This window comes from Hyperolius riggenbachi, chromosome 10 (genome assembly GCF_040937935.1).
Source record: "Hyperolius riggenbachi isolate aHypRig1 chromosome 10, aHypRig1.pri, whole genome shotgun sequence".
NCBI lineage: Eukaryota > Metazoa > Chordata > Amphibia > Anura > Hyperoliidae > Hyperolius > Hyperolius riggenbachi.
The window spans coordinates 108,507,234-108,533,906 of record NC_090655.1 but is presented as its reverse complement, the minus strand read 5'-3'; the positions used below and the strand labels follow the sequence as shown (position 1 = coordinate 108,533,906).

Here is a 26,673-nt window from a genome sequence, read left to right as displayed (position 1 = left end):
TCTTTTACAAGCTGGATAAATACTCCTCTGAGCTGGCTGGGCTTTCACATACTGAGGAATTACATACAGGCAGAGCTGTCTGCACTCTGCAGGAAGAAACAGCCTGACACTTCAGTGGAAGATAGCTGCAGGGGGAAAGAAACACACAAATGATCTCTTGAGATTCAAAAGGAAGGGTGTATACAGCCTGCTTGTGTATGAATGTATTTTTTATGTGTAGACATACTGTACATCAACCTACTTCCTGTTTTGGTGGCCATTTTGTTTGTTTATAAACAAACTTTTTAAAACTGTTTTTAACCACTTTTAATGCGACGAGGAGCGGCGAAATTGTGACAGAGGGTAATAGGAGATGTCCCCTAACGCACTGGTATGTTTACTTTTGTGCGATTTTAACAATACAGATTCTCTTTAAGTATAGGTAGGTATGTAGGTAGGTAGGTATAGGGGCCTTTAGGTAGGTAGGTATAGGGGCCTTTAGGTAGGTAGGCACGTATAGGGGGCCTTTAAGTAGGTAGGTAGGTATAGAGGCCTGTAGTTAGGTATAGGGGCCTTTAGGTAGGTAGGTAGGTACATATAGGGGCCTGTAGGTAGGTAGGTATAGGGGCCTTTAGGTAGGTAGGTAGGTAGGTAGGTACGTATAGGGGGCCTTTAGGTAGGTATAGTGGCCTGTAGGTAGGTAGGTAGGTATAGTGGCCGGTAGGTACGTAGGTATAGTGTCCTGTAGGTAGGTAGGTAGTTAAAGGGACCTTCAGTATAGGTAGCAGGGTATAGGGCCTTAAGTATAGGTAGGTATGTAGGTAGGTATAGGGGCCTTTAGGTAGGTAGGTATAGGGGCCTTTAGGTAGGTAAGCACATATAGGGGGCCTTTAGGTAGGTAGTTATCTAGGCCTGTAGGTAGGTATAGGGGCCTTTAGGTAGGTAGGTACATATAGGGGGCCTTTAGGTAGGTATAGGGGCCTGTAGGTAGGTAGGTATAGTCGCCGGTAGTTAGTAATGGCGGACCTTTAGGTAGGTATAGGGGCCTGTAGGTAGGTAGGTATAGTGCCCGGTAGGTAGGTAGGTACGTATAGGGGGCCTTTAGGTAGGTATAGGGGCCTGTAGGTAGGTATAGTGGCAGGTAGGTAGGTAAAGTGGTAGGTAGGTAGGTAGGTAGGTAGGTGTCGCTCCCCCCCGGGCCTCCTCCGCTCACCCCCGTGCCTCCTCCGCTCACCCCCATGGCCTCCTCCGTCCCCCGTGCCTCCTCGCTCACCCCTGCATAAGTATCAACTCACATGTCCATTGGAGCGCAGAGCGGCAGACCTCATCGTTACTTCTCGGTTCCCTCTAGTGGCCGGACCGGCTTTTACTGATGACGTCATTAGAGGGAACCAGGAAGTCAGCGAGAGGTCTGCCGCTCTGCGCTCCACTGGACAGGTGAGTTGAGTATGCGGGCGGGCGGGCGGAGGAGGTGCGGGTCGGAGGAGGACGAGTGCGAGCGGCGGGTGCGCGGCGATGCAGCGTCGGGATTCGGCGGATTCGTAAAGTGGAAAATGGCGTCGGGATTCGAATCCACGAATCTCAAATATTTCCCAATATTCGAGGGATTCGTGGATTCGCCGGATTCGTCGTCCCATCTCTAGTTTCTAGCCTTTTTGTCACCCCAGGCAAAAAATCTTGTGCCCCCCTTCCCTCAACAAAAACAAAGGCGGACAGAAGGAAGCACAAAAGGGGACAGAGATGCAAAGGTGGACATAATGAACACAAGGGGAAGAGAGGGATACACAAAGGGGGGCAGAAGGAGGCTAAATGGGGACAGAAAGTGGCACAAAGGAGGATAGAAGAAGATACAAAGGAGGTGCCATGGAGGGACAGAAGGAGGCGCAATAGGGGACAGAAAGTAGCACAGGGGCACAGAAGGAGGTGTAGGGGGACAGAAGAAGGCACAAAGGGGGTCAGAAAAAGGCAGAAGGGACAAAAGGATGAACAGGGGACAGGAGGATCAGAGAGACAGAAGGAAGTAGAATGGAGCAGATGGAGGCACAAAGGAGGGCAGAAGGAGGTAGAGGGGACACAAGGATGAACTGGAGGACAGAAGAAGGCCCAGAGAGACAGAAAGAGGTAGAAGGGGGACAGAAGGGGGCATAAAGTGGGACAGACAAAGGAACAAAGGGGGACAGAAGGAGGCACAAAGATGGGCAGAAGGTGGCACAAGGGGTTAGCAGGACACACAGGGAGACAGGAGGAAAAGGAGGAAATAAAGTGACAAAGGGGGAAAGAAGGAGGTGCAAAGGGGAACAAAATGAGGTACAGGGGGGGTCAGAGGGAGACACAGTGGGACAGAGGAATGCATTGCACAGGGGAGTAGAGGTGGCACAAAGGGACATAAATTGGGGCTAACAGGAGGCACAGGGAACAGAGGGAGGGACGGATGGACGCACATGAGGACTGAAGGAGGCCCAAGGGGACAGGAGGAGGCACAAAGGGGGACAGAAGGAATCACAGTGGGACAGAGGGATGCACAGTGGGACAGAACAGAGGGAGGGAACAGAAGACATGGGGGACAGAAGGGATGCACAAGTTGAGGGGGGTGGCACAGAGGGACACACTGCAACCTACATTATCCAGAGCTTGTGATGTCTGTTCTCCAGGGACCAGCATTGCTGCTGCTCTTCGGTACACCAAACTTCCTGCTGCTGCACACATTCAGCAGAAGTGTATCATTGAACATCCATGGGCAGCGGGGTGGTGCTTTGATTAAGGGGTAGGGCTTAATCTGGGTGTGTGGTTAAGTTCAGGGGGGGGGGGGGGAATTCATCCGGGGTTGGAACCTTGGAACACCTTGGACCAATAGCACACTAGACAATGGTCTGGAATGCCTTTGATTAAAAACAGCCCTCATTGTAATGTAAGACCACTAAAAATTCAGCATAAAACTAAACTCAGTGAGGCTGAAGTACTAAATTCAGTGAGGCTATTACAAATTCTGATTTGGGTAGATGAAATAGTCCAGTGGCAAATTTATCCGTAGTCAAACTGCACATTTAACCACTTCACCGGACAAGAGCGATTTTCACCTTTCAGTGCTCATCCTTTTCATTTGCCAATAGCTTAATTACTACTAGTCACAATGAAATTATCTATATCTTGTTTTTTTCACCACCAAGTAGGCTTTTTGAGGTTTATATTTGTTTTCAGTAATTACTTTATATTCTATGCATTTTAAAGGGAAAAACAAGGAAAAATGTAAAAATACACTATTTCTCCAATTTCATCCCCTATAGTTTTAATATAAACACTGCTACTGTACATAAAACCCACACATTTTATCTGCCTATTTGTCCTGGTTATCACAATATTTTAATTATGTCCCTAGTACAAAGTATGGTGACAATATATTATTTTGAAATAAAGGTGTATTTTTTCTATGTATTTTTTTTTCACTATTTTCACGTGCGCGCTCGCGGGAACGCACGTGCATGCGGGAGCCTGCACATGTGCACATGCACGCACACAGTGGCAGCAGCACTGTTTGACTTATAAAAATGATTAAACTGCTACAATCCTTTAGTAGAAAAAGCAATTTATAGTTTTCCCCAAATAGTTTTCCCCAAGTATATGTAACAGTGTGGTAATTAACCTTTGCCATTTGTTGTGATGTGTATTAAATCTGTCTTTTTTGTCTTCCATTGAGCAAACATAGCTTCTTCCAACACGTAAGATAATAAAAAGCTTGGTGGATTTGGCTTGGCATTGCTTATTATTGGAATGAGCTATTCATTTAATTTTACATCCTGAATTAAATGAGATTTAACATTCCATTCTTGTAAAACTGTTTATTTTGCACTATTCAGTCAATGCTGTCTTTTCAGGATGCAGATTATGTCCAGTTGGTTGGAAAGTAGCTCAAGACAATTGCTACTTATTTCCTTCTCATCCTGAGACTTGGCATAACAGTCAGGCCATATGCAGAAAGATGCATTCCAATCTTCTTACCATAGAGAGCTTGGAACAAAAGGTATGAACATTCACCACTGACAGTTGTCTTTAAGGGGAAGTGCAAGAGTGATATGAAGTTTGCCATCTTTAGCACTTAAACAAATGGCTTGGTTGTCATGCTGATTCTCAGAAGTCACTGAAGTCAGGCTGACTCCAAAGTGATACAAAAAGTATTGAAGGCAGAGGATCAGAACTCTAGACAGAGAATTACACATTATAAAAGGGAATTAAAATCTCCATAACTCTCTCAGTATGTGCTTCATTTAACGTTTTCTCAACTTGCCTTATAAGCTACTGTACATACGGCATATACTTTTTTTCATAAGCAGGTTTTTATTCATTGGGCCATTTTAAGTGGTGCTGCTTACAATTGGCAACACTCTCAGTTCCATACATACTGTACAAAGAACAATAATAATAACAATTAAAATAGAAATGCTGCATGGGTTACATAGTATGGCATGTCAGGAATACACAAAGGGGTTACTGGATATTGTCATAGAGTTCTATGCTCATGTTAATGACCAGCAAAGACTGCTGATGGTGCTTTATACACAGGTTTTCTAATTAGGGAGAATTATTTATGCACTATTTCATATATTTAAAAAACACACAACATAGTCTCCCAGGCCTCTCTAAATGCTTAATTAACCATGCAGGTTGATTGTCCAGAAGAGAGGAGACAGTAAACACACAGCTCCAACTCTTGATTGGAACCAGCCCACATGATTTTAAACATGTAGTGATATCCTACATCAGTTCGGCAATCTTCAATAGGATCTCTTTAATCAACTTAGAAGATGACCATGAGAAAGCTGTCAAGTTACCAGAGGATTCTGACATTGATCAAGATGACTAGGTTCTTCAAGCAAGCTGAAACAAGATATATAGCAACAACAGAGTTCCAGTCTACAATCAAGTACAGCGCTGCCCATCATTTTTCATACCCCTGGCACATTTTGACTTAAAGTTAATTTTATTCAACCAGCAAGTAATTTTTTGACCGGAAAAGACATAGGTGTCTCTCAAAAGATAAGACGATGTACAAGTGGCATTACTGTGGAAAGAAAAAATTTCTCAGATGTTATTTACAGTTAAGTGTCCAGTCCAAAATTATTCATACCCTTCACAAACTTTCACAGTCAGTGGGAAAATCCAAAATTTTATACCATTCCAAATAGTCCAAGCTTTTCTAAAGCATCCTAATTACCATGATTAATTGGGAACAGCTGCTTTAATCAACTCAACATGTGGTAAACAGCAGCTCACTGCGGTTGGTTTGTGGACAGTCATGGCTAAGACAAAAGAGTTCAGTGAAGACCTTCGGCTGCACATTGTGGCTGCTCACAAGTCAGGAAAGGATTAAAAGGCCATTCATAAATGTTTTCAAGTTCTAATAGCTACAGTCCAAAGTATTATAAAAAAATACAAGATGTTCCGCACTGTGGAAAATCTCAGAGGATGTGGTTGGAAGCCAAAAGTGACACCTGTGCTGGCCAGGAGGATAGAGGTGAAAAAGAATCCAAGGATCACCACCAACACCATCCTGGTGAATCTGGGCTCTGCTATTGGCAATGTCTCAAGGCAGACAATCCCACGGACACTGCACACTGCTGGGTTCCATGGTTGCAGATCAAGGAGGACGCCACTTCTCCAGATAAGGCACACAAAATCTCACTTGACCTTTGCAAATGCTCATCTGGACAAAGAAAAAGACTTCTGGTCTTCTGTGTTATGGTAATATGAAACAAAAATTGAATTGTTTGGTCACAATGAGGTTTCCTTCATTAGGCATAAAAAAGGAAAAGCCTTCAACCCAAAGAACACCATCCCCACTGTCAAACATGGAGGTAGAAACCTAATGCTTCTTTGGTGGTGTTTTTCAGCCAATGGACCGGGAACCTAATCACAGTAAACTGCACCATGAAAAAAGGGCAATACATGAGGATTCTCAACGACAACATCAGGCAGTCTGCAGAGAAACTTGGCCTTGGCCACCAGTGGACATCTCACCATGACAATGACCAAAACACACACACCAAAAATGGTGAAGAAATGGTTAGCAGAAAATAACATTGAAGTTTTGGAGTGGCCTAGCCAGAGTCCTGACTTGAATCCAATCTGACTTTTTCAACAAAAATGCCTCTTGTGCATGGTTTATTATCTTTTGGGAGACACCTACAGTACAGACCAAAAGTTTGGACACACCTTCTCATTCAAAGAGTTTTCTCTATTTTCATGACTATGGTCATTGTAGATTCACACTGAAGGCATCCAAACTATGAATTAACACATGTGGAAGTATAGTACATAACCAAAAAGTGTGAGAGAACTGAAAATATGTCATATTCTAGGTTCTTCAAAATAGCCACCTTTTGCTTTGATTACTCCTTTGCACACTCTTGGCATTTTCTTGATGAGCTTCAAGAGGTAGTCTACCTGAAATGGTCTTCCAACAGTCTTGAAGGAGTTCCCAGAGATTCTTAGCACTTGTTGGCCCTTTTGCCTTCACTCTGCGGTCCAGCTCAGCTCACCCCAAACCATCTCGATTGGGTTCAGGTCTGGTGACTGTGAAGGACAGGACATCTGGCGCAGCACCCCATCACTCTACTTCCAGGTCAAATAGCCCTTACACAGCCTGGAGGTGTGTTTGGGATCATCGCCCTGTTGAAAAATAAATGATGGTCCAACTAAACGCAAACCAGATGGAATAGCATGCCGCTGCAAGATGCTGTGGTAGCTATGCTGGTTCAGTATGCCTTCAATTTTGAATAAATCTAAAGCAGTGTCACCAGAAAAGCACCCCAACACCATCACATCTCCTCCTCCATGCTTCACGGTGGGAACCAGGCATGTAGAGACCATCCGTTCATCTTTTCTGCGTCGCACAAAGACACGGTGGTTGAAACCAAAAATCTCAAATTTGAACTCATCAGACCAAAGCACACATTTCCACTGGTCTAATGTCCATTCCTTGTGTTCTTTAGCCCAAACAAGTCTCTTCTGCTTGTTGCCTGTCCTTAGAAGTGGTTTCCTAGCATATATTCTACCATGAAGGCCTGATTCACACAGTCTCCTCTTAACAGTTGTTCTAAAGATGTGTCTTTCCTGCTAGAACTCTGTATGGCATTGACCTGGTCTCTAATCTGAGTTGCTGTTCTCCTGCGATTTCTGAGGATGGTGACTCGAATGAACACATCCTCCGCAGCAGAGGTGACTCTTGGTCTTCCTTTCCTGGGGCACTACGCATGTGAGCCAGTTTCTTTGTAGCGTTTGATTGTTTTTGAGACTGCACTTGGGGACACTTTCAAAGTTTTTTCCCAATTTTTCGGACTGACTGACCTTCATTTCTTAAAGTAATGATGGCCACTCGTATTTCTTTAGTTAGCTGCTTTTTTCTTGCCATAATACAAATTCTAACAGTTGATTCAGTAGGACTATCAGCTGTGTATCCACCTGACTTCTCCACAACGCAACTGATGGTCCCAACCCCATTTATAAGGCAAGAAATCCCACTTATTAAACCTGACAGGGCACACCTGTGAAGTGAAAACCATTTCAGGTGACTACCTCTTGAAACTCATCAAGAGAATGCCCAGAGTGTGCAAAGCAGTAATCAAAGCAAAAGGTGGCTACTTTGAAGAACCTAGAATATGACATATTTTGTGTTGTTTCACACTTTTTTGGTTATGTACTATACTTCCACATGTGTTAATTCATAGTTTGGATGCCTTCAGTGTGAATCTACAATGTTTATAGTCATGAAAATAAAGAAAACTCTTTGAATGAGAAGGTGTGTCCAAACTTTTGGTCTGTACTGTATGTCATTTCCCTTCCAAAACAATGACTTGCTGGTTGAATAAAAGTAACTTTAAGTCAAAATTTGCCAGGGGTATGAATAATTATAGGCAGCACTGTAAATAAGACCCTTCAATCAAGTGGGACATGGATGTTGCGCTCCAGTCTCTGGGGGCCACGTCCATGCCGGGGTTTTATGATGGATATAGAAATGTGTTCTACTTGATCAACCACACCTTCCCTGATTAAAGTTAAGGTCCAGGCAGATTAAAAAAACAAAACCCACTTACCTGGGACTTCCTCCAGCCCCTGGCAGCCGTCCTATGCCCTCACCGCAGCTCCGGTGGCTCCCGGTGTCTTCCGCTGTAGAAGCCGATCTTGCCAGGTCGGCTTCCTGGTCGGCTTCTTGTGCGTTGCACTGCGTGGGTCACGTTGTCTGACCGACGTCATCAGGATTGTACTGCGCAGGTGCAGAACTACTGTGCCTGCGCAATACAGACTGAACAACAAATCTAATGTACAGAGTCAGATTCTAGACAATCCCTTATATCCAATTAATAAATAGTGTAATAAACTGCCTGTCAGCAAAGAAACCCAGTTTCTGTACATCCTGTCAAAAATCGCAGATGCGGAAGATAATGCTGCCCGTAGGGTCCTGCCTAGACCGAGTGGTGCGCTTATTTAATGTAAGCCGATGTAAGTGTCTTAAAGTGCACAGTGCCTCCGCTCGCCCCATGCATTCTGTGATCCCACTCACTTCTCCAAAGGTCAACAGGGACCATCCCTGTTTAAGTACTCCCAGCAAGTCCGCTGAATTGCCCTTCACTTCCACCTTGTGGCGACTCTGTGCGTGGCCACGCACATGACGTCACCACACATTTCGTCTGTATAGATGTACTAGCACGGTGACGTCTCTAATAATAAATTATCCAAGCGGACAGTGCCAGTTTAAATTTGCAATTAAAAGCAACTGATAGGCAATAATTAATATGTAAGTAAAAAAAAAACAGTATTAAATAATCCAACAATGAATACTATTAAATTGCGTTGGTATACAAAAAACAACGATGATGCGCAAAGGGTTAAAGGAATACTGTAGGGGGGTCAGGGGAAAATGAGTTGAACTTACCCGGGGCTTCTAATGTCCCCCACATACATCCTGTGCCCGTGCAGCCACTCACCAATGCTCCGGCTCCGCCTCCGGTTCACTTCTGGAATTTCAGACTTTAAAGTCGGAAAACTACTGCGCCTGCATTGCCGTGTCCTTGTTCCCGCTGATGTCACCAGGAGTGTACTGCGCAGGCACAGACCATACTGGGCCTGCGCAGTACTCTCCTGGTGACACCAGCAGGAGCGAGGACACGGCAACGCAGGTGCAGTGGTTTTCAGACTTTAAAGTCTGAAATTCCAGAAGTCAACTGGAGGCGGGGCCAGAGTGGCTGCACGGGCACAGGATGTCTGCGGGGGACCATTAGAAGCCCTGGGTAAGTTCAACTCATTTTCCCCAGACCCCCCCTACAGTATTCCTTTAAGGCTGATATATAAATCCAGCGGACTGCCATGTAGTGGTAGAAAGAGATAGTGCACATGTCAGTTATAGAATATCCAAATATATGGGGAAAATGTGAAAAATATATGATATATAAATATAAATACATAAAGTGGGGAAAAGGGAGGAACTCATGAGCATAAAAAAAGTTGCACACCTCTAAATTTAATACAAAAAATATACAATAATAAAAGTGAAAAAAAAAATTATTGCACGAAAAATATAATGTAAATGTATGTGCATGTGCATGAATACACATTTGACATGATCTCGCACTTATCATTACATGACTGTTTCTTATTATTTTTTGTGTGTTTATATTTGTTGTTTAGCCGATTGTATGTATTAGATTTTTTGTAATATATTTACAATCATGTTTGTGTACTGATTGGGTTTTTATTCATTTGGGATTTGTTCTCTTAAAAAATTGTTTCAATCACTGGTACAAAATGCGTGGTGACGTCATGTGCGTAGCCTTGCATAGAGTCGCCGCAAGGTGGAAGTGAAGGGCACTTCAGCAGACTTGCCGGGAGTACTTAAACATGGATGGTCCCTTGACCTTTGACCTCTGGAGAAGTGAGTGGGATCATGGAATGTGTGGGGCGAGCGGGGGCACAGCGCACTTCAGGACACGTGACCTTGACCCTATGGGCAGCATTATTTTCCACAGAAATGAATTTTGACAGACATACACAGACTTGGTTTTCTTTGCTGACACTACTATTTATTTATTTGATGTCAGAGGTTTTCTAGGATCTGGCTCTGTGTACATTATATTTGTTTTTTAGCCGATTATATGTATCAGATTTTTTGCAATATATTTACAATCATGTTTGTGTACTGATTGGGCTGTTTACCCCTTAATGTTTTAATTGATTTTATTCATTTGGGATTTGTTCTCTTAATAAATTGTTTCAATCACCGGTACTTATTAGACTTTTTGTTGCATTGATTTATAATATATAGCCTATATGGGTTCTTATTCTCTTATAGTTGCTGAAGTTAGTCCGTAAATCACACATAGGAAATGTTAAAAGGTGATTTATTTATATGCAAATTAGATACTTTATTTCTGTCACACAGTTGGCAAACTGAGTAATGAAAGGGGTTGCAAAAAAATAAAGGGAATAGAGATCAGTAAAGAGGGTCTGAAAAGGTGTAGGATTAAGATGCATGGAGCTATTTATAAATATTAGATTAGCGATCTGAGCATCAGATCTACAGCTTTAAAAATTGCCTTATGTTAGCCTAACATGGCCTTCTCATTGTGACCAATATTTGGGTCTTTAATCTGCACCAGAGGAAATGTTACAGATTTGCATTTTTTTATGATGCATTTCTGGGATAGGTGCTGACTGCAATTGGGGATTAGGAGGGGTTAATGGCTGCACATAGGGACCAGGAGGAATTAATGGCTGCAGTACTTTATGCAGTACAGACATTAATCCCTCTTGGTCCCCAAGTGCAGCCAGTAACCCTCATGGCCCCCACATGCAGCTACAGTATTAACTTTCCTTGGCCAACTCATACTTGAGTCTTTAAAAATTGCAGATTAACCCCCCTAGCGGGGGTTTTTTTCACCTTTTTTTTTTTTTTAGCATGTAGCTAGCCTAACGCTAGCTACATGCTTCCCCCCTCCCCGTGGCGTCCGCCCGTCCCCTCCGATCGCCGCCGGCGCCGCTTGCCCATAAGGAAATCCCGTTCTGAACGGGATTTCCTTGAGGGCTTCCCCCGTCGCCATGGCGACGAACGGAGTGACATAATCGACGTCATGGACGTCGTGATGTCACAGGGAGTCCCGATCCACCCCATAGCGTAACCTGGTGGCGATTGGCCAGGCTGCGCAAGGGGTATGCCGGGGGGCCTGTATCCACGGCGGGTAGCGGCGCATCGGCGGCGATCAGACCAAACACGCAGCTAGCAAAGTGCTAGCTGCGTGTTTGAAAAAAAAATTATGTAAATCGGCCCAGCAGGGCCCAAGCGGCACCCTCCGGCGGCTTACCCCGTGTCACACACGGGGTTACCGCCAAGGAGGTTAAAGGGTCTGTTTCTGGGGTCAAGTTATACATGAGGTCGACTTATATCCGAGTATATATGGAAAAAGTCATTTGAATGAGAAAAAATCTGCTAAATACTATTACTTCCCCACTTTCCTTTATCCAGGCCTCCACTTGGCAGTGTGGAAACTGGAGAGGACTCAGAGTACAGCTCTACTGAGGCCCATTTTGTCTGAGTATTGAGTCCAGGCACACTCTTGCATTGCCCTGCAATGCGGGTGGCCATGTGTTTTACAGAAATGCATGGCACCTGCATTATTCAGCATTGTAGTGCTGACCCCATTCAGTTATATTGACCGGCCTGATGTCCTTGCATATTGCACACTGCTAAAATTAGCTTATGGTGGGGATTGTTTTCCTTGACCAGTGATGCTCGGATTACACCCCCCCCCCCCCAATCACGGAGTCGACTATTCACCGTGGTTGGAAAAAAATCCAGAAATGGCGTGATTAATTTCCAGATTTGAAATGGACTCACGATTTCGACCCGGATTTTTCCCGTGAATGAAGCAATCGTGGAAATTCACGGCCGTGATCACGGAAACACGTTTTAGCTAATAGCAAAGCCCCAATACATGCTACAATCACCAAAATTGCATGGATTACCAAGGTGAGATGTGGCTACAACTTAAAAAAAAAAAAAAAAACATTTAGTTTTTGAGAAAATCGATTTTAAATTTCAAACAAAAAGTATTTGTGATTAAAAAGCGGCCAAACTTTAGCAGTTAATAGCAAAGCCCCCTTATATATTTTATCACTTTTACTGTTCTTCATTTTAGTAAACGTAAATATAGAGTTTACAGTGGGGAATAGTAGAATATCAGTATTATAAACAATATTTTACGTTTTATCTGGCACCCTTTTTACCTGGAGTCTTTATTATATGCATGCGCTAAATACCTAGTTGGATTGTAGCACTCATATGATCTCTCTCTCCCCACCCTTCATTAACCAGACTGACAAGTGACAAGTGAAATCTGATGCCTGACAGTCAAGGACAGTGATGGGCAGATATTTTTCATGATCACGGAATAGCCGTGATTCATAAGCATTTTTTCACTATTCGACTTCGGTATTCAACGCCGTTATCGATTCTGGATCACGGAAATCGGCCACGGAAATTCCGTGATTACCAATATTCGAAATGCAATCACGGTCGTGATCGCGGGGATCACGGTAAAAATTAATTTGTGATCATCTCCTGTCGACTTAAGCAGTTAAAGTGGACACAAATTAAAAATACAAGATTTCAGAAATAAAATCTATTTTCTAAATTATAATAAAAAATAGCCTTTTTTTCAGCTGCATGATGACAAATATAAAATATTTTACATTTATTGGAGGAACTCCTCCCTTCCTTACATGTTGCCGGGACAGAATCCGGCAAACTGGTGGAGTAGGAGGTGTCCAGCAAAGGAGGAATTGCTAATGGCTGCCCCCTGTATAACCATAGTTATGAAAAGAGAAGGGTGAAAAGCATGTACTGAAATGCTCATAGGCTTGAAGGAGTGTTTATTTATCTTTGTATGTGTCAGAGTGGTGCAACTAAATATTTTGAATTAAAAAAAATATTTGGTTTGGGTCCACTTTAATAGCAAAGCTCCCTTACATGGTAGGAACACCAAATTTGCCATCACTGTCCTTGACTAGTACGTAAATGTGCTGTAACATAAATCTAAAAATGCATATACCTGTAATTGAATAAGAAAGAACGGCTCTTAATTATTTCTCTGTGATAAACTTTAGCACTTTTTTAATGAACAGATTTTTAAAGAAAATATTACACCATATCAAGACTTTTATTGGATTGGCCTCTATTTTGATAAGGAAACCAGAAACTGGGTTTGGGCAGATTGTGATTCTTGTATGACGAATTTCAAGTGAGTATGCTAAATTATTTTGGATTCTTAGCTAAGTTTTCTAAGAAGTAAAATTGAGAATTGATAATTTTTCATTATGATTTTTCAGTATGTCTTTTGAAAGTAAAAACACAGAGCTCCTTCTAAGTGTACTGTATATATATATACCCATAATTCATACCCCTGGCAAATGTTGACTTAAAGTTAGTTTTATTCAACCAGCAAGTAATTTTTTGACGGGAAACGACATAGGTGTCTCCCAAAAGATAATCAGACGATGCACATGTGGAAAAAAAAGCATTTCTTAGCTTTTATTTACATTTGATCAAAAAGTGTCCAGTCCAAAATTATTCATACCCTTCTCAATAATCAATAGAAAAGCCTTTATTGGCTATTACAGCTATCAAACGCTTCCTATAATTGCAGATCAGCTTTTTGCATGTCTCCACAGGTAGTTTTGCCCATTTATCTTTAGCAATGAGCTCCAAATATTTCAGGTTGGAGGGTCTTCTTGCCATCACCCTGATCTTTAGCTCCCTCCACAGATTCTTAATTGGATTCAAGTCAGAACTCTGGCTGGGCCACTCCAAAACGTTAATGTTGTTGTCTGCTAACCATTTCTTCACCACTTTTGCTGTGTGTTTTTGGTCATTGTCATGCTGAGATGTCCACTGGTGCCCAAGGCAAAGTTTCTCTGCAGACTTCTCTTTTTTTGCGCCAAATTAAGGAAACCTCATTATGACCAAACAATTAAATTTGTGTTTCATCTGACCATAGCACAGAAGACCAGAAGTCTTCTCCTTTGTCCAGATGAGCATTTGCAAAGGCCAAGCGAGCTTTTGTGTGCCTTATCTGGAGAAGTAGCGTACTCCTTGGTCTGCATCCGTGGAACCCAGCAGTGTGCAGTGTCCGTTGGATTGTCTGCCTTGAGACATTGCCACCAGCAGAACCCGGATTCACCAGGAAGGCCTTGGTGGTGATCCTTGGATTCTTTTCCACCTCTCTCACAATCCTCCTGGCCAGCACAGGTGTCACTTTTGACTTCCGACCACGACCTCTGATATTTTCTACAGTACGGAATATCTTTTATTGTTTAATAATACTTTTCACTGTAGTCACTGGAACTTGAAAACCTTTAGAAATGGCCTTGTAGCCCTTCCCTGACTTGTGAGCAGCCACAATGCGCAGCCGCAGGTCCTCACTGAGCTCCAGTGGCGTTCCTACCACAGGGCGCAGGGGGCGTGGCGCACCGGGTGCCAGACAGCCAGGGGGGTGTCGCCACGACCCACCATAGACAAAGTAATGCAGGAGCGGGGAAGAGCAGCGCTAGGAGGAGGGGTGACAGCAGGGATAGCGGCGGGGAGGGGAGACATATCCCCCCCTCCCTCACCTGGGTCCCCTCCTTCTGCCTCTCTTCCCCCCCCCCTCAAATTTGCGGGCAGCGGGCTGGGGGCAGTGGGCATCGAGCAGGCGGGCGCGGAGAATACTTACGTCACTTCCGCGTATCAGCCTGGAACGCTGCGTCGCCGTCACGTGCCTCTTCTGCGCCTCCAATCATTGGAGGCGCAGAAGAGGCATGTGACGGCGACGCAGCGTTCCAGACTGATACGCGGAAGTAACGTGAGTATTCTCCGCGCCCGCCTGCTCGCCGTTTGCTGCCCGGTGCCCGCTGCCCGCATTTTGGGGGGGGATGAGAGAGGCAGAAGGAGGGGACCCAGGTGAGGGAGGGGCTATGTCCCCCCCTCCCCACCGCTATCCCTGCTGTCACCCTCCATCTAGCTACACTGGGGGTGGGGGGGGGCACTATGATAGCTACACTGTGGGCCGCTATACTACTTATACTGGGGGCCACTATACTACCTATACTGGGGGCCACTATACTACCTATACTGGGGGCAGCTATACGGGGGCCACTATACTAGCTACACTGGGCATGGGGGTCGATACACTAGCTATACTGGGGGTCACTATACTACCTAAACTGGGGGCCACTATACTACCTATACTGGGGGCCACTATACTACCTATACTGGGGGCCACTATACTACCTATACTGGGGACAGCTATACGGGGGCCACTATACTAGCTACACTGGGCATGGGGGTCGCTACACTAGCTATACTGGGGGTCACTATACTACCTAAACTGGGGGCCACTATACTACCTAAACTGGGGGCCACTATACTACCTATACTGGGGGCCACTATACTACCTATACTGGGGGCCACTATACTACCTATACTGGGGGCAGCTATACGGGGCCACTATACTAGCTACACTGGCCATGGGGGTCGCTACACTAGCTATACTGGGGGCCACTATATTACCTATAGGGGGGAGGGGCACCATACCATACTATCTACCTATACTGGGGGCAGTTGCGGCACCGGGGGGGTGCTTTGGGTGCTAAAGCACCCCCTAAAATTCTCCAAGCACCCCCCAGCGTGAACTGACTTTCGGCATCTAATAGATGCCGTGTCAGTTCACCGCAGCAGCAGAGCAGGGCTATAGTAAAATGTCCGAAGCCCTGCTTTGGAGACTTTGGGAGTTTCAGTTACTGTCTGCAGAGGATCGTGGGAGCTGCGCACCGGACGGAGGCCCGGAACAGGAGCTCTGCTGCAGGTGAGTAAATGGTTTTTATTTTATTTTTTTAATTTATATTTTTACGTTTATGTTCTGGCCAGGTCTGCTTCACGATTGAAGTGTTTTCTGGGCAAATCTGCCGACATGATTGCATGTATTTTCTGGGCAAATCTGCCGACATGATTGCATATATTTTCTGGGCAAATCTGCTGACATGATTAAACGTATTCTCTGGGCAAATCTGCTGACATGATTGAACGTATTCTCTGGGCAAATCTGCCGACATGATTGCATGTATTCTCTGGGCAAATCTGCCGACATGATTGCATGTATTCTCTGGGCAAATCTGCCGACATGATTGCATGTATTCTCTGGGCAAATCTGCCGACATGATTGCATGTATTTTCTGGGCAAATCTGCCGACATGATTGCATGTATTCTCTGGGCAAATCTGCCGACATGATTGCATGTATTTTCTGGACAAATCTGCCGACATGATTGCATGTATTTTCTGGGCAAATCTGCACACATTACGTGTATTTTCTTGAGAAAACCTGGACAAGTATGTGAATTTTCTGGGGAAAGGGTCACCAAAACTTGGGTCCACTGTCTTTGCGTTGCACTTTTAAAGGGAACCCGAGGTGAGAATAATAGTGAGGCTGCCATATTTATCTCCTTTTAAGCAATACCAGTTGCCTGGCTGCCGTGCTTGTCCTCTGCCTCTAATTCTTTTAAACATAGACCCTGAACAAGCATGCTTGTTTCTGGTGTGATTCAGTTCACTACTGCAGCCAAATAGATCAGCAGGGCTGGCAGGCAACTAGTATTGTTTAAAAGGAAATAAATATGGCAGCCTCCATATCACTCTCACCCCGGGTTCACGGTAAATTACAGTTAGCTCCGCCCTCATTCGGTCACGGCCACGCCCATTTTTTGCAGCACGCCGCATGTTATACCCCCACCCGTTTTTTGCCCCTTTACTTTTTTTGGGGGGAGGGGGGGGTCTTATAATACCCAGCACCGGGTGTCAAATACCCTAGGTACGCCACTGCTGAGCTCCCATGTCTTAGCCATGACTGTCCACAAACCAACTGCAGAGAGTTGCTGTTTTTCACCTGTTGAGTTCATTTAAACAACTGTTCCAAATTAATCATGGTATTTATGATGCTTTATAACAGCTAAGACTATTTGGAATGGTATAGGAATTTCCCACAGACTGTGATAGATTGTGAACGGTATGAGTAATTTTGGATTGGACACGTTTTGCTTAAATAAATATAAAAGCTGAGAAATGTTTTTTTTCGACAATAATGCCTCTTGTACATCGTATTATTATCTTTTGGGAGACACCCATGTCATTTCCTGTCAAAAAATTACTTTAGAACTCTCAGTAACAAACATTCTGCAGAGATCACTTGCCAGTACTAAGGCTGTTGCTTACTGTGATACATTTCTGAATCTTAGAACGGTCAAAAACTAACTAAATCATTTATGAATTCATATTGTAGAACAATAAGCAATTTTATTCATTATGGTATTTTGGTTACGGCTCTACTTTCATGCAAATCTGAACTCAATTTAAATGTATTAGATAATTAATTGTATAAGCAGTGCTAATGATAAATAGAACATTAGTTACATAAAACTGAATCTCACATTTTTATTTTCAGTATAAGATCTGAATTTTTAAGACTGAATTCTAAATGGCAGCCATGACAGTCTAGTGTAAAATCAGCTGTCAGCACGGGCTTGAGCGGAAACAGCCCAACCCGATAGGGTCCACTCTACTGCACAGGCGCGAGCCATCTGCCCTTGCCCAGTAAAGCGGACTCAGTTATTTCTGCTGGAGCCCAAGCGGAAAGCCGCTAGTTCACCTGCACAGGCAGGCCAATGTAAATATTAGTGTTGCTATTAGTTCATGGCTGCCAGCACTGGATCAGGCTGGCTGAGGATGGGGAAACCTCATTAGGATCCAGAGGCTTCCTCCTACCGAGGTGTTTTTTTTTTTTTAGTTTTTTAAACTTACAGGTTACCTTTGAAGGCAAAATGCATAGCTTGAACTGTACATAGGTGAAAACAGGAAGTCATCACCACACACATACTGTAAATCATGGTGAGGCTCATTTGTGATGAATAAATATAATCTGCCTTAAAGGTTTACATAAAATATAAAGCATCTCCTCCTTTGTGCTGGAACAGATTTCTCATCCAATGTTCCTCAAATACAAAAAAAAGATGTTTAAAGGGGAACTTCAACCTAAACAAACATACTGTCATTAAGTTACATTAGTTATGTTAATTAAAATAGATAGGTAATATAATCTCTTAACCACCCTGTTTTAAAAGAACAGGCAAATGTTTGTGATTCATGGGGGCTGCCATCTTTGTCATGGGGGCAGCCATCTTTTTGGTTGAAAGGAGGTGACAGGGAGCATGAGACACAGTTCCAACTGTCAGTTGTCCTGATAACCCCTCCCAGCTGCACGCACTAGGCTTCAAATGTCAAATTCAAAATGTTAAAAAAAAAATTGTACCAAAACAGCAGAACGAGAACAACATCAGAAATCCCATCATGCTTTGCACAGCATAAGGGGAAAACTGCCCAGGCAGTTTTCTTCTGGGCAGCTAAAAATGAGGCTTGTATAAGAGAAACAAAGTTCTGATGCTGTGAAACTGTTAAAGAAACACCAGGCCTTTTCAGTGCTGCTGAGTCGGTTTTTAGTCTGGAGGTTCACTTTAAGCAATAGTGCAATGCATGCAATTGGACATGTGTGCACCTTGTCCATCTGCTGCCAGAATAGTCATCTGCTGCCAGAATAGCATTAAAAATGGAGGCCGATGGTGAAGAAAAATAGTTATCCACATTTGGATGTCTGTGTAGATCTGTCCTTGATCACAGATCTCCTATGCAAAACTTGTCTCATGCCATGGCACATCTTCAGGGGGGCACACTGTCCTGGGTTTGTATCCATTTAAATAGTTATAAAACAAACAATGCAGGGAGATATTTGTACTTCCTATTTTTGATTACACTGTATTTTGCTTTTTACAATAACTGGTTTTGCCAAAAATTACATTTTGGGTGCCAAATCTATTAATGGCAGAACATTGTTCATACATTTTAATTTTAAATTTAAGTGCAGTTAAAAAGCTACTGGTAAATGTAAACGTCTATGTGGGCCATTCGCAGATGATTGAAATTATTTAAAACATCTTTGATTATATTTTAAATATTTATGGATAAAAATCTGTTTTACATTGCTGTTTTAATAATGTTTGTTTTGAATTGATTTTAAAGGAATAATTTAAAACACGGTGAAGGTGGACACAACTGTGGCACAGTGAAATTGTCAGAGAATACGTATAGTTCTGAGAACTGCAATTCTATAAACTACTACATTTGCCAAAAGAAAGCTGTACAAATCTAAAGAGTGTTTGACTCCATGGACTGTAACACAACAACACATTAATCAAGTAGAAGAATATATATATATATATATATATATATATATATATATATATATATATATATATATATTTTATGTTTTGTTGTTTTTTTATTTTAGTTTGGTCAAATGTTAAAGTAGGATTAGAGTCACCACATATAGGTATGTATTCTGCAAATGTTGGTAAAACTGCTGTGCGAGAAGATTACACAGAAATTTTACCAGTACTACCAAGGGTATATTACCCGTCCATATGTTCCAGCCACCGTGAGTAATTTGGGTGCAGGGAGAAGCCAAAAAGATGGTTCTATCTGAGCTACATAATCTCTGGGAATATATCAAACATCATCCCCTATCAATTACCTAATTTGTTTCTTTGGAGTCCGGTTATAGGTGGCATTACAGTAATTGTATTGTGATTAGGGCTGCGCTACAGCTGTAGTTAACATTACGGAAATATTGGCACCCAAATCAAGCGCTGGGTTGTGCAGAGTGGGTGCCAAAATGACCTGACCCAGTATTACCTAGGTAATGTTCAAGTTATTAGGGTGCCATGTGGTACGCTACTTCTGTATTACCAATACCCTGCTCATGTTCGGAAACCTTGGTAATTACGTAGGTAACACATGTTAATTACACAATGTGCTCTACCTCACCATCTGTAGTACCGGTAAAATTGTCATCTGCTCTCTGTCCACAACAGGTTTACCAACATTTTTAGCATAATGCGTGTTACCATAGCAATCCCCGCATTAAACTGGTAACGTGGCACTAATAGAGTAACGGCCATGCTCCCCTAGCATTACGATCACTAAAATAGTTGCGTGCTGCCTACACATGAAAATTTACTGGATTTAGTGCATCAGGCCCATGGCGAGGTAATGGATAAAGTACATTAATTCTCTTAAATATTCCAAGTTCAAATTTCTTTCCTTATACTATTAATAAACTTACATGAATTTAGGTTAGTCAAATTGATTCCAGATAAAAGTCGTGGGAGAAATTAAATATTTTTCCTTTTAGTAATTTGCTCCAAGCAATAAATACATTATAATTTACACACAGACAATTTCTAACATTTTCTTTTCTATGTAAGACCCGGTTCACACTGTATTTTTAAGCCTATTGGATCAGGTAAAGAGGATCTGGTCTCTGCTTCCCCAGATCCATATGGCTTGGTCCACACTGGCAAACGGATCCATGAAAATGGATCTGATCACTGGTCGATTGGATCCGTTTTCACTCTGCCACTCCAGCAGGTGAGGGAGGGTGCAGCAGCTTTGTGGGTGAGGGAGGTTGCAGCATTCGGGCAGGTGAGGGAGGGGTAAAGGCTTACCCAGGTGTCTTCTTCATTGCAGCCGGGCTGCAATGCTCTGTAACTAAACAATGAACCTTCTGCAATCAAGAAGACACCTGGGTAAGTTTTAACGCTCTCTCACCCGCTTGCACGGCTGCGGCACCCTCCCTCACCCACCCGCCTGCTCAGGCACGGCCCGGTTTACGTACCTACATCCCCCCAGACCCCCACTCCCAGTGTATTTTGCCTTCCGAACAGTCCGTTTCTTCACTAGCATGAAGAAATGTTCCATTCTCTCATTGCCCCTAATTCTGGGCTTTATCTGCCGCTTCCGGTGTGCTGGGCTCAGCAGCCCAGAAAAATTGTTGTTGTAGCAAAGCTGCATTTCATTCAGCTTAACGCATGCAATGGATCCTTAAGATCGGACGCATGTGAACGGTTCCATAGGTTAACATTGTATCTGTTCACATCCGTTCCATTTGTACAGTATCCGTTCCGTTGCGTTCCGCTTACTGTCTGGTTTTTAACGCTGATGTGAACCCGGCCTAATCCTTTATTTAGAACATTGTTGGTATCTCTTTATTGTTTCTTCTTGTTTCTAGAGATGGGCCGTTTGCCAGCTAACTTGTTCTCACGAAAATTGCTGGTTCATATTCGCGGCAAATAGCGAACTTTATGCAAGTTCGACCCGCCCCCTATACTACATCATTGGGCTAAACTTTGAGAGAGGTTGGTGCAGAGATAGGGAAAGCTTAGTCAGGCTGTTGTTAGCTTGCTCCTTGCTGATATTTGTTGCTGAAAAGCATTACCAAAACAGCTCTTTTGAGAGCTAATGTTCTTGTGATGTGTTTGTTTTTGTGTGTGTGGCCCACTGACACTGCATATACAGCCCTATCTGTCACAGCTGGCCCTTGCTAATTGCTATACTGTGCCAGGCCCAGCACATTCAGTGCCTAATGTGACTGCTGCACATTGTATTATAATACTAGTCACTGCAGACCATTCACTGCACCTGTGTGACCGCATGCTGTTTTATATAGCAGTCACTGCATAGCTTTCACTGCATCTGTGTGACCGCACGCTATTTTATATTGCAGTCACTGCATAGCTTTCACTGCAATCTGCGTGACTGCCCTCTGTTTTATATACCAGTCCATGCATATCTTTCACTGCAACTGTGTGACCGCACGCTGTTTTATATAGCAGTCACTGCTTAACTTTCACTGCATCTGTGTGACCGCACGCTGTTTTATATACCAGTCCGTGGATACCTTTCACTGCACCTGTGTGACCGCACACTGTTTTATATACCAGCAGTCACTGCATCCATTTTCACTACCCCTGTGTGACTGCACATTTTTATACCAGCAGTCACTGTAACCTTTTTACTGCACCTGGGTGACTGCACATTGTTATACCAGCAGTCACTGTATACCTTTTCACTGCACGTGTGTGACTGCACATTGCTATACCAGCAGTCACTGCAACCTTTTCACTGCACCTGTGTGACTGCACATTGTTATAGTCACTGCATACCTTTCACTGCATCTGTGTGACCGCATGCTGTTTTATATACCAGTCACTGCATACCTTTTCACTGCACCTGTGTGACTGCACATTGCATTATACCAGTCAGTGCATACCTTTCACTTGAATGGATGGCAGACTTGCCCTCCATAACAGATTCTTGTTATAGGATTTCAAGTGTATTCATCTAATCATTATACAGCAGTCAGTGTATACCTTTCACTGCATCTGTGTGACTGCACATTGTATTATACCAGCAGTCAGTACCTTTCACTGTATCTGTGCGACTGCACATTGTATTAGTCAAGTCGGTGCATATCTTTCACTTCATCCCCCAAATATGGACAAAACAACAGGCAGAGGCCGAGCCAGAGGCAGGCCACCCGGCAGGTCTGTTCAAGGTCGTGCTGTTGTGATTTTGTGCGGCCCTCAACCAAAGTACAGTGTTCAGAAGAAGGCACGTGCCATCAACCCCCAATATTGCCAGAACGTAGTTGACTATTTAACACAGAACACCTCATCTTCCTCAGCTTCCGCACGGAAGCATGACATATCTTCCTCCTCCTGCTCTGATGCTGGCAGCCCACTTAACACTCAGTCGGCAGCCATCATCAAAGTGCCATCATCCCAGGGTTCAGCGGTGTGGAATTTTTTTGTGTGTCTGCCTCAGATGAGAGCGATGCCATCTGTACTCTCTGCCACCGAAAATTGAGCCTTACTACCATACGACGGCACATGATGGAAAAGCACAAACTGCAATGGAATGACCACCTGAGGAAAATCAGCACACAAAAGCAAAGCCACAAACCGCAGTGGAAGATACAATTATTTCTCAAAAAAGGTGATACCCAAACTGTACCGTGATGTTCAAAGGCAATGGTGTCATCTCTAGCACACAGCGTAGGGTCAAGGGTCCATATGACCACGGATACCTGGTCTGCAAACACGGTCAGGCATGCCCAAAGACTAAGTCAGTCCTCACACACACAGCATCTCTGCCTGCACACTGTGTGACTGCCTGCCCCAAGACTAAGTTGGTCCCCACACAGCATCTCTGCCTGCAGGCCACTTGACTGCCTTCCACCGCCACCACCAACAGGGTCCAGGACTCCAGGTGGATTCCTGAATTTGCCGCTATAATCATTTTTCTGGTGCGTGTACATGCCTGCCTAATTTTTCTTGCTGCACTGCGGCTGCAACAACAAAACAAAAAGGCATGTATATGTGTCAATTCCCTTTCGTGATCATTACATTGCCGCAGTGAAGGGGCTTGTGTATCACAATGAAGCAATTAGAGTTGTCTCGAACCGCCATAGACTTCAATGGGCAGGCAAACTTTCAAAACTACAAACACTAATTCTGGCCACAAAAGTGATGGAAAAAATGTTTCAAGGGGTCTAACACCTGGAGGGGGGCACAGAGTGGGATACATGCCAAAAGTCCTGGAGAAAAATTCAGATTTGATGCACAGCAAGGTTTAAGGGCAGAAATCACGTTGCATTGCTAAATTGGAGGCCTACAGTGCTTTAAAACCTCTTGCATGTGTATACATCAATCAGGCAGTGTAATTAGTGTACTGCTTCACACTGACAGGCTAAACTCACTGTGTAACACACTAGTGTTGGGCGAACAGTGTTCGCCACTGTTCGGGTTCTGCAGAACATCACCCTGTTCGGGTGATGTTCGAGTTCGGCCGAACACCTGACGGTGCTCGGCCAAACCGTTCGGCCATATGGCCGAACTAAGAGCGCATGGCCGAACGTTCCCCGAACGTTCGGCTAGCGCTGTGATTGGCCGAACGGGTCACGTGGTTCGGACCCGAACGCGCTCTGATTGGCCGAACTGTCACGTGGTTCGGGTAAATAAATACCCGAACCACGTCATATCTCCGCCATTTGTCTGTGGGTTTAGCTTTGGGTAGGCAGGCAGGGTAGTTCGCGCTCCAGCCACGCTAGCCAGGGTCCCCCCCAGTCATTGTGTGTCGCTGCTGGGAATAGTAGTACACCGCTCGCTCAGCATTCTGTTTACTGCCACTCTGTGTACCTCGCTCAGCCACACTATATAGCATTCTGTTTACTGCCACTCTGTGTCTGCTGGGAATAGTAGTACACCGCTTGCACAGCCACACTATATAGCATTCTGTTTACTGCCACTCTGTGTACCTCGCTCAGCCACACTATATAGCATTCTGTTTACTGCCACTCTGTGTCTGCTGGGAATAGTGGTACACCGCTCGCTCAGCCACACTATATAGCATTCTGTTCACTGTTCTGTGTCTGCTTGGAATAGTGGTACACCGCTCGTTCAGCCACACTATATAGCATTCTGTGTACTGTTCTGTGTCTGCTGGGAACAGTAGTACACCGCTCGTTCAGCCACACTATATAGCATTCTGTGTACTGTTCTGTGTCTGCTGGGAACAGTAGTACACCGCTCGCTCAGCCACACTATATAGCATTCTGTTCACTGTTCTGTGTCTGCTGGGAATAGTGGTACACCGCTCGCTCAGCCACACTATATAGCATTCTGTTCACTGTTCTGTGTCTGCTGGGAATAGTGGTACACCGCTCGCTCAGCCACACTATATAGCATTCTGTTCACTGTTCTGTGTCTGCTGGGAATAGTGGTACACCGCTCGCTCAGCCACACTATATAGCATTCTGTTCACTGTTCTGTGTCTGCTGGGAATAGTGGTACACCGCTCGCTCAGCCACACTATATAGCATTCTGTTTACTGTTCTGTGTCTGCTGGGAATAGTGGTACACCGCTCGCTCAGCCACACTATATAGCATTCTGTTCACTGTTCTGTGTCTGCTGGGAATAGTGGTACACCGCTCGCTCAGCCACACTATATAGCATTCTGTTCACTGTTCTGTGTCTGCTGGGAACAGTAGTACACCGCTCGTTCAGCCACACTATATAGCATTCTGTGTACTGTTCTGTGTCTGCTGGGAACAGTAGTACACCGCTCGTTCAGCCACACTATATAGCATTCTGTGTACTGTTCTGTGTCTGCTGGGAACAGTAGTACACCGCTCGTTCAGCCACACTATATAGCATTCTGTTCACTGTTCTGTGTCTGCTGGGAATAGTGGTACACCGCTCGCTCAGCCACACTATATAGCATTCTGTTCACTGTTCTGTGTCTGCTGGGAATAGTGGTACACCGCTCACCCGTCACTGTATAGCATTGTGCTCTGTGTCGCTGCTGGGAATAGTGGTACTGTATAGCATTTCTGTACTGCCACTGTACTGCTGCCAGTCAGCGTGTACTGTAAGGATAAGTGAAATGAGGAAGAAATCCGGTGAAAGAGGGAGGGGCAAGGGAAGAGGTGTTTCCCCTGACGGTTCACGTACAGGCCACAGGGGAGCACCCAAGAAAACCCACTCAATACCACCCATGTTGTCCAGGACAACAACCCTCACAAATCCAAAAGAACAGGACCAGATAATTACTTGGATGACCTCTCAAGCGTCCAGCAGTGGGTTAAGCAGCACCAGCACATCACGCACGAGGTCCGAGTCCTCAGCCAGTTACAAGGAGCCAGTGGGCACAAAGCTGACACAACCGGCAGCGACACCACGCACACAACTGCCAGATAACCAGTCCGATGAATTACCTCAGGACACAATGGGGTATTCGCAGGAGCTATTCCCAGCCCAACAAACTTCCACCTTTCAAAGGTCAATGGAGGAACAGCCAGAAATGTTGTGCCTGGATTCACAACCGTTAACTGTGGGAAATGTACCGCGCACTGAAATACGAGGCGAGTCCGAAGAGGACTCGGAAACCCAAATCCCAGAGCAATTTGGGCAGGAGGGGTTGCAATTGCAGGAGGTCGGCCGACAAGATCTGGAAGACGACGTTGGAGTGTGCTGCGCAGAGGTTGTTGTGGGGAGCTCTACTCCACGGCGGTGGCCCACAATGACATATGACGAGTTTGAGGAGATGGAAGAGGAGGGTATGGACAATGTGGACAGAGACCCAGATTTTGTTTGTGAACGAGAACATCGCCGTCGTAGCAGCAGCACAGATGAGTCTGTTGAAGAACACACTGCTGCACGAGTTCGCCTTGTGCCACAAGGTAGGCGGCGCGCAATTTCAGGCACCACAAGCGTGGAAGTTCAAGTGAGAGGCAAAAGAGGAGCAAACAGAAATCGCCAGCAAGGAGGCAGGTGCTCCAAAGTCTGGGCTTTCTTTGAAGACTGCACTGAGGATGTTACCATGGCGATTTGCAAGGTGTGCAAGACCCGCCTGAGCAGGGGGAAAAATATTAACAACCTCTCCACCACCAGCATGAGCCGTCACATGCTATCCAAACATCCCACTCTTTGGGCAAACGCGTCAGGACAGGGTACCAGAAACAACACTGCCTCCCTTGGGTTCACCAGACCCGCCTCAGCAGCAGCAGTAGCCCAGCCATTGCGTGGTTCACAACATTCACAAACATCAGACGACGCTGACACTGTCACTTTCCGGAGTAGTGCTCTTGAGGTCTCCCAGTGTACATCAAACACAACAACCAACAGCCCTTCCGTGTGCAGCGCTACGGTTCAGTTGTCTGTGTCGGAGATGTT

At 44.5% G+C, this 26,673-nt stretch overlaps 1 protein-coding gene across 1 annotated transcript in view; it reads left to right on the top strand.

The window, feature by feature from the left end:
* Nucleotides 1–19,252, top strand: part of LOC137536715 (CD209 antigen-like protein E) — an 86,865-nt gene extending 67,613 nt beyond the window's left edge. Inside the window, exons 5-7 of the mRNA XM_068258940.1 lie at nucleotides 3,852–3,997; nucleotides 13,147–13,262; nucleotides 19,123–19,252. Of these exons, the coding sequence (XP_068115041.1) occupies nucleotides 3,852–3,997; nucleotides 13,147–13,262; nucleotides 19,123–19,252 (392 nt within the window). The remainder of the gene's footprint in view (nucleotides 1–3,851; nucleotides 3,998–13,146; nucleotides 13,263–19,122) is intronic.
* Nucleotides 19,253–26,673: the final 7,421 nt, after the last annotated feature.